At 38.9% G+C, this 9,513-nt stretch overlaps 1 protein-coding gene across 4 annotated transcripts in view; it reads right to left on the bottom strand.

Annotated features, from left to right (window-relative positions):
* Window positions 1-246: 246 nt before the first annotated feature.
* DGKI (diacylglycerol kinase iota) overlaps window positions 247-9,513 on the bottom strand; it is a 303,622-nt gene continuing 294,355 nt past the window's right edge. For all 4 annotated transcript variants that reach the window (XM_060776823.2, XM_067469251.1, XM_067469250.1 and 1 more), the window contains one exon: window positions 247-7,507. In XM_060776823.2, coding sequence (XP_060632806.2) covers window positions 7,391-7,507 — 117 coding nt within the window. In that variant the 3' untranslated portion in view covers window positions 247-7,390. The remainder of the gene's footprint in view (window positions 7,508-9,513) is intronic.

Below are 9,513 nucleotides of genomic sequence, written 5' to 3'. Positions count from 1 at the left end.
CATTGCCAACATCTAAGTCTTACTGCATCTGATTTACCCAAGGTCACTCAATAGATTTCAAATGCAGAGAAGGTCTCCTGGTCATTCTTAACTCAAACCACCACACCAGGTTAAAATTGTATTAGAGATTAAAGTAAAAAAAAAAGTTTGCTGGTGTTCTAGAATCACTCAGAAGTAGGTATGTTCAGTAGTGCTTCTCAGCCGATACTCGTATCCAATAATGAAATACACAACATCAAAGATGACTCTTTTTTTCAAAAGAGAATCACATTTATTGTGATTTATTGATAACAGGAAATATTTTTGTCCCGATTTTACCATAGAATGGGACAGTCATTTTACAATGGAACCAAAATGCAACAAAGACAATCCAGGAGTAGCCACATTTCACATCATCAGGTCCTGATCAGGCCAGATTCTTTAGATGGCTGAACTCTAGATTCTACCAATCTGGGAAGTATATTGTCTCTATATATGCATTCTTATTTAAATGCACCGATTTTGTAAAAACAAACCAAAACAAATACATTATTAAACTTAATTCACATTGTTTATATTTAAGTTGAGTGGGTTTCCAGCCCCACACAAGAATACGGAGCACTGCTCAGGGCCAACACCATAAGTGGCATATGTCTTTTCAGCAACCCTGCACAGACTTTACTTTTTGCTCATTTTTGTTTGATGCTTTGAATTTAGCTATGCATGCTAGAGAATAACACACATGTAAAGCATGAAGACTGTGAGTACCGGTGGAAGGGTGTTACTATCTTTTTAAAAATATACCAGTGTTTACTCTTTGCCACTGTGTGTGTGTTTTAAAAAAGAAATGTCACAAAAATCATGCATGCACCTTTCAATCCTGGCAAGGTGCATACACTTGGGCACACATAGTATTGAAATGAGCTTGAGTAATGAGAAGTAAGTGGAAGAAGGGAGGATGGCTTAAGTGCACAGATAGCTCTTTTATCTCAAGACAAGGTCATTATGAAGATTCCACCATAGGCTTAAAGTCCAACTGAAAATGCCACTGTTCACATCTCTTTGGGAATCATGGCAAATGCTCCATGAGTCCATGACCTATTTCCCAGAAGCAAAGGATTCAGTCTCGCACCCATACATTCTGTTATAATTGGCATCTCCAGTGTCAAGCTATATGCTATTTCCACTGTCAAGAGGCAGCATACCTCTATATATCAGTGAAATGAAGGGTGGGGTTACTAGTTTCCAGCACACAACTGGATGAACACTGTGTGAAAAGAATGCTAGACTAGATTGGTTTTTGGTCTGATCCTGCAGCATTCTTCTTACATTCTGTCTTTAGCTATAAACAGATGTTTCAGGAACAGCCACCAACACTAGGAGCTAAAAGTATTGCCTGCACAGTAATGTCTAAGTAAATTAAAATGCTTGATATTACATTTGCATGTTATGCATTCCCTTAAAATGCTAATAATGTATCAGAGCATAGAAAAAAAAACCCATGATCCAACAATCTGATGGATTATGTAATCATATTATGGACTTCCAGGCCTCAGAAAATGCTAACGATGTATTGGAGTGCAGGAAGACAAATTCATAATCTTACAAAGTGTGATGATATCATAGAACATCTTTTACTTTATTACACATTACCTGAAAGGGCATATACACTTCCTGTAATGTCTACTTTCAACCCCCATACAAGATATAAAATATGTGGAAACTTACAATCACACACTAAAGCTCTTTAGTGTTCCTCTTATAACTACCACCCAGGTTTGCTAAGCAGCATCACACACTACCCCAAATGTACAAAGGCACCTTCATCATATACAAAGCTACTTGGAACATACTCAATCATCACTTACTGGCGTTCTCTCGGTCTTGCGCACACACTGCACACATACTTACGCACACTAGCCTCCTTTTGCATTGGTCTCTATCTGATCCTAAATAGAATGAGGAATGCCGAAATCAGATCATACTAATCATTTTGTGCAAGTTCACATATGGCATGCAACTCTAAATTGAAACTGGACAGTCACAGAATAACTGCATAACTGCCAGGTCATTTCTATGGACTGAAGATTCGTCCTACAAGCTTCACAGACTATATGTGTGTTCCATGTTAATTGTATGATATAATTGCCTTCTGCATGGTAACACTGTCACATGTGAAGAGTTTTTCATTGATGGTGAAGAAAAATAATGAGCTGGATCCAAATTGTGTCTTCTTATTTTTATCTGCTGTGAAGTTAGATTCAACTTCTGGTGGCCCTATGAATGAGCAGTCTTCAGAACCCTTAGTTATTGACAGCCCTGTTTAGGTCTCATAAACTCAGATCCATGGTTTGTTAAAAAAACAACAACACAACAATGAATCAACCCATTTGTAATGTGGCAATTCCTCTATTACTATTGGCTTCAGTCACACTCATAATGAAAGGAATAACAGTCTAGTCCAGCATACTGCTCATACGTACAACAACTAAACAGTTATGCATGGAAAGGCCTGAAGCAGAACAGAAATACAGCTACAGTCTTCCATGTATGGTTTCCAGCTATAAGTAGCCATTTATAACACTCCATCTTCCATTAATAAATATAAATCACTTCTAACACCATTTAGATTTGCAGCCATGAAACCTACTGAGTAGTGAATTGTAGGGATCCAGAGAATCTTCAAAAAAACGTTCTCATCCTTAGTGGGGAAAAAGGCGTGTTGCCTAATAAATTCAACAGTGCCACCAGGTTAGTCATGGCTAACTCATGCATAATTGATTTCAGTGACTCTGAAGCACAATCAATTAAAACTTAACCCACATCCAATGTATTGGCTATCTGACTCTAAACAGAAATATAAAGCAAGTTGGGGCACCAAATATTAAGAAAAGGTCTTATAGCAGGATTGGAGATGGATCTTCCAATGTAGATAGTTCACATGCATGTGGAATAAAATGGCTGCTTATTGGTGGATCCACAAGATGCATTTTACAGTCCAACCTGTAAAATGTATGGAAATCTTAGAAATGTCACTTTTTACTACCACCAAGAAAAGTGGGGGTTACAGTATAAAGAAATGAATATAGTTAAAACCTGAGGACTCAGGACATACATTTTATATAGTCCCAAGCACCTCAAAAACTGAAACTACTTGGTAAATCAAGGTACAATTCCCATGGAAATGGAAATATTCCATTTGGAGCAAAGAAAACCCAAAAGTGTCTCAGCAGATAAAGACTGGAGCATGCAGAAAATCTAAAAGTAGACTCTCAGCATGGCATCTTTTTTCTAATAATGGATGCATACAGGTAGTCCTGTTACTTGTTTTTCACTGTAGACATAGACATGAGACATATGGTCACATATCCATGACCTGAAGAAACACCCCATACTGTTGGTACACTGCTTTAGTATTATAACCAGGTGTTTAGGAAGCAGTCCTAGAATGTAAATGAGATGCATTTCAGCTTTTTCACAACTGTTTTCCCTATGGGTTGCACCACATGCTCTGATACTTCAATATAGAGATCAAATATGCTCAGTCGATGAACTGAAACCCCAATCAAAAACAAAACTAAAATATTTACAATGAATCACAGGATTGGGAAAATATAAACAGCCAAGTGAGAACAAGCATGATGTAGTAAACAGCATATTTACTTGAACTAGAAGAATCAGTGTGGAAGCCCTGTTTGGCCCTAGTTGACTTTAAGCCATATATACCTCACATTTGGACTGGGGATAACCTGGGGAAAATCTTCTCCAAGCTCTGTGGAAGATATTTGATAGTCAGAAATGGTGACCTGCTATTGCTCCAAGGAAAGGCATGGAACGTTTCTATTTCTACTGTGAAACTTTGATCAGAGCCACTTTTCCTACTACTCCAATGAATGGTCCCTGTGCTTACTTGCAAGCATGGAAGCTTTAACTGAATGGTCACCAAATTGACTTTTTGTATTGTATTGCTATTTGACTTCACTGTTTCCCTGGTTTTTATTGCCCCTTTACATACAGGTTCTTTTTGGGCCAACAAAGTATAAAGCTCCAGGCGTTAGACACAGTGGGCTTCACTCCCTAAAACTGTGCTACCATAAATTTGATATCTGGATGGTGACAGTTACCCTCCATGCTGGCACACATTCAATTAATAATCTTCAAAGAGGCAGACATGTTTACATGAACATTGTAATAATTTGCCTTTTGACAAGCAAATATATCCACCCAGTGCTTTAACCCCAAATGACTTGCTTCAGTGGGAATGGAGACAGAATATATTACCGAAACTGTACGTTGGGATGATCTCTGGCTTTCTTGAGATAGACTATAAAAATACAGTCTTGGGCTCATGTCCTTCCTCTTTAATGAAAAATAAAAATCAGATTCAGATAGCCTAGGCTGTCTGTCAGCTATTTTTGGAGCATAATGGCTGCTCTAAGTAGCACACAGGTGATGTGCCGCTTGCCAACCGCTGACACGTATCTTTTGGAAAATGCCTCAAAATACCTTGAATATTAAAAAGCACAATTAAATGCCCATTTCTTGTCCATCTTCTGTCCCGGACGTTATTACTGTCACAGAATGGCTGCCCCTGACTGAGCTCCCAGTGGGGGAAAGTGCAGGCTCCATGTGGTAGATGGTGGCTTTTAGAAAGGAACCATTCACTATATTTTAAGACTTGCTACATATTCAGTCCTATCATTCTAAGACTCGCTTCATAATCTGTCACCAGGGGAGAGAAAACATAGTACCAGGTGATCCTAATGTGATCATAGTATTCTGAGTTGACTATATGGACTGAAAGTTATGCCAAGAAAAGCTAGGGTCAAGCTGGCAATATGCTTATGGGGAACCAAATTCACAGAAATATAGAAGGCAACCACTTTAACGTAACAGCAGTGCCAGGTTATTTATAATTTTCTACACAAAGCTAGGGAAAGTTCTTTTCTACTATAATTCTTAATATTCCTCAGCCAATATGGCTGAGGATTATGTGTTTTGAAGTCAAAAAGTAATATTTTCAAGGTGTGTTTCCATTGTAATTGAAAGATATCAGGATACAGATGTGACGAAACATGTAATCAATGTTTCTCATGCTCGGTATATCGGGCACATTTTGTTCATGCTTCCTTTTGTTGACATACTGAAAAGTGCTACTGCTTAATGGGTAAATAAGATTGTACTACTGAAATTGTTTCCTAGAATTATCCCAGAAAATGAGAAAGGATTACCCCTGTTGAAACTGAACCATCTTGAGATTTTGCACCTCTGTATGAGAGGGGGAAAAGATCAGTGTTTTTCCTTGTCAACAACAAAAATAGGGGAAAAAATCTTAAATTGTAAAGCAAAATCTGTTGGTTTTGTGCTATTAACTTTAATTCAAAAATGCTAGAGAATATTAAAAAAACATTCCAGAGTGCAAAAAAATAAATTAAAATGCACAAAATTAATCAAACAAAGAGAAAATGATCATGTTTTCTGTTCTGCACCACAAGAAAATAAGCAAATATTTACATCCCTTGATGTAACTGTGATCCTTTGCAGCAGATCATCTTGACTTTGTTCTAGAAGTGTTTATTTCATTGGCTTTTCTCGGGCAAAAAACTGGGGGGGGGGGGGGGCGCAAAAGAACCTAATGATTTGAAAAAGAACCTAGAATAAGCAACGGGAGAGTAACAGATGCATGTCATTTCATATCATAATTTTTGGGATAAATTCCATACTTCTCATGAATGAAACCACTTCCCAATTCAGCAGATCATATGTGCCATCCAGTGGGATTCTAGATGAAATCCTAAACACAGTTATTAGTGAGCATTCAATAAATTTGGACAAAATAACTATAATAAGCATTTCACTGTCAATGTATTTTTAATTACAGTTGGCCCTCCATATCCATGGATTTTGCACCCATGAATTTAACCAACCATAACCTTGAACATCCACAGCCTTGAACCAAATCCCAGCAAATACTACGGACCCACTGTATGTTTTATTTTGGCCCAGGGGAAGCCTTTTTAACAAGAAGTGAAATTTGTTTTGGGTAGAATGTGATGGAATATTGGGAGGAGGGGCTGTGGGTGTGTTGATTGTCCCTCAAAACTAGATAAAACCAATGAGCTACTATTTCCCTATCCCTCTTATATACCAAAAAAGTCAATATCCACCAGCAGACATTTTTAGTTTAGCCTCAAGTGGCTTTCAAAATGAAAGGAGAAAAGCCAAAGACTAAGTTCTTTGACCAAATGCAAAACATTGTGTGTATTAATAATGTTATTCTAGTCTGTGAAAGCCTCAAGTTTATCTCAAATACCCAAAAGTAAGTTACTTCAAGATAAACATTATAACTAAACATAGTCTGTTGTGCTGAACAAAGAAACAACTTACACATCTTGCTAGAATGGTCACTGAAAGGATTATGATGAGCATAGTTTCTTGAATGAATTTAACACATCCATGAATTGTCTCCATTTTTTATGAAAAGCAAAACTTGAAACAAATTTGTGGAGCACCTCCTCGGACCCAACATCTGAGACATTTGGTGGGAGGCCAGGAGAAGTTGAATAAGAAGAGCACACGTTGTGAGAGAAGTTTAAACATATCTCTTCCAACTGGCCTTTCGATGGACTACCAACATCCAATTGTACTCAAAAATCCATATGAAACCCATTCCCTCTTTTTACGATTGCTTCTGCATCAGCTCTGCTATATATCTGAATAAGACAGAGTTGAAATATGTTCAAAAGGGGAAACATCTGTGAATATCATATCCTGGGAGAATAAAAGTGAGAATTTGCTATATGAAAGTATCATTTTGCTAAGGGCATCCAGAGCTCTCCTCAAAATGCTGACGCCATCTTTAGCAGCTATGAAGATTTAGTACAGAGATAAATAGACACCACTTTACTGATGTGTCACTGTGGAGACTGAAATAGGAAGAATATGGAACACAAGATCGAAGGAAAAGGCAGCTAGGGCTAACAACGGGAACACAAGAGTTTCTTGGCAAGGATTTGCAAGGAAAGGGATGTTTGGCTTGATGTTGAATATTCATCTTATTTTTCTTTCTTCCTCCACACCTTTGTGTTGTTATTGTTCAAATAAATTCTACAGAGGAACACAGGAAATGTTCATGCTACTTGCTGAGAGCAATAAAGATAAATGTTCTTGGTCCATGGATTCCACGGACCTTTGTGTGTCCTCCTTTATCCCCACAGGTTAACACATGGGAACACGAGAATCTCGTGGCAAGTCTCCGTAGCCCTTAGAAACTGGTGGCTTCTTCTCGGGTGTTTTTCACGAGAGCGAGAGACGTGTCGGTTCCATTTGCTTCTTCCTTTCATGATGCCCAAGTGTGTCTTGGGTTCAGCCTTGTTATCTCTTAGATTATTCTCTCACAAATCCACAATTATCACACTGCAGTCTCTAGGTCTTCATGGGGAACCACTTGATAGTTCTGTCTGCTCTCCAGATAGGAAGCTAGATCTGGGTCTCCTGCTTGCTGGGCCCTGTCTTGAGGTGTCTTACCCTATGTCAATAAGACAAAGAAAGAGAGAGAAATGGGATCAGCAAGGCAGTAAAAGAACACAGAGTAGCTTCAAAATAAAACAAATGTTTTGTGAGATTAGTCTTTTTCTGGTAATTTGCAGTGGAGGGGGGTGACATGAGCATCAAACCTATAGTAATATTCAGCATAGTTCTATTAACAATAATGGATGTTGTTGCAGCTGTAGAAAAGTTGAGTGATCACCATACACATCTGCCCAGCTACCTGTATATTGTTAAGCTTTATGAAGATGAAGATCTATTTTAAAATGTAATTCTGTGCACAAGGCATATCCGAAAGGCTGCTTACTCTCATATGAGACTGCTTAAAATCAAAGATCACCAATGGATGTCCTGTTATATATCTACCTTATGGAGCTAGGCCTATGAGTATACAAGAGGGTTTTTTTCTGTAGCAGCACCCCAACTGTGGAACTCTTGCTAAGAGGACTTCCCAGCCCCTGCGCAGCTGGTGCTGGGTAGGAGATTTGCCTCCTCCCTTGGAGAAGAGGCTAGAAAGTAGATCTGGCCGGATCTAGTTTCCAGAGGGAAAAACTTGTGCTTCTTGAGTGGAAACCCTCATCTGGGAGTCTTAGGGCCCAGCTGAGGGCGTACACAAATGGCCTGAAACAGGAGACCCTGACCTCAATTTCCTTGGGGCAGAGTTATTTCATTGCATCTCTCCGCAGAGGTCATCCTGGACTACTTTACCCAGAGACATGGTGTTGTCACCCAATATCAGCCATGGGATAGGTTGGGCAGGAACGCTACCTCAGCTTTAGCCCTCACCAAATTATTGTCTCATTTTAGGTTAGTAAAGGTTCATGTGGTTAAGATTTAATTAGGTAACATTTAATAAAGTTGCCCTTAGTTTACTCCATATATTGTGTCTGTGTCTCTTCTTTTGGGGGTTGGAAGGCAAAAGGAAGTCAGGCCAGTTTGATCCCTTCTGAGTTTCTGGTTCGACAGAAATGTTTTGTGCTTCATTGGTTCTTAAAATAAATTATCTTTTGGGGTTGTTTTTTTTTTTTAACTGTTTAAAAAAATTAAAAAGAGGAAGTGGAGTGCTTTTAGTTAGTTCTGAAGTTTTTAAACTGTGGAACCTAGTGAATTAAGTAATGATAAATAAAGACCTTGAATAAAAAAGAAATAATATTTGCAAATGTGTGTGTCCCTTCAAGTTGCCTGTTAACTTACAATGACACCATGAATTTAATAGGTTTTCTTAAACAAGGGGTATTCAAAGGTGGATTTCCCAGTTTCTTCATTCGAAACATAGCCTATAACATCAGGTATTTGTTGGCAGCCACTCATCCAAGTATTAACCAATACTAAATGTGTTTAGCTTCCAAATTCAGATGGGATCTGGTGCCTTTACAGCAGTTAGGCCACTCAAAAAGAGACAATAAAATTGTTAGGTCACTGGCAAGACCCTAGGGCAGGCCCATAGCCAGGATTTTGATTCGGGAGGGGGGCTGAGTTTGATTTGGAGGGGGGGCTGAGTCTGAGTGAAAGAGGGTCTACCTTAGCAAACCTTTTGTATCGTTACTCCAATACCCCCATGCATATGGGATATATTGAGCATGGTGATCAGATCATGATATGAATAAACATAACAGTTTAAATAATGTACCAGTAAGGCCTACTTGCAGGCCACCATGAGAATTTGGGGGGGGGGGGGGCTGAAGCTCCTCAGCCCCTCCCTCCCCCCCGGCTACATGCCTGCCCTAGGGATTCTTTCTAGCTACCTAGAAAGTGCTGCAGATGTCATTTCCCAATGCTTCTGCTGCCAGTGCTTTGGGAATTATTCAATTGGGGTTCTGCTAGGATAACTATCATGATAGAGCTCCCTATTCATAGTTAGAATAAGAATGCAGGGTCCAGTGTGGTATCTGATATGCTTCCAAAGATTTTTCATTATTCTGTAGACATTTTCTAGTTGGGGTGATGCTAGGATAACTACCATGATAGAGCTCCCTATTCCCTATT

This window comes from Anolis sagrei, chromosome 5 (genome assembly GCF_037176765.1).
Source record: "Anolis sagrei isolate rAnoSag1 chromosome 5, rAnoSag1.mat, whole genome shotgun sequence".
NCBI lineage: Eukaryota > Metazoa > Chordata > Lepidosauria > Squamata > Dactyloidae > Anolis > Anolis sagrei.
The sequence above is the reverse complement of the archived record's forward strand: the minus strand, read 5'-3'. Positions and strand labels throughout refer to the sequence as shown.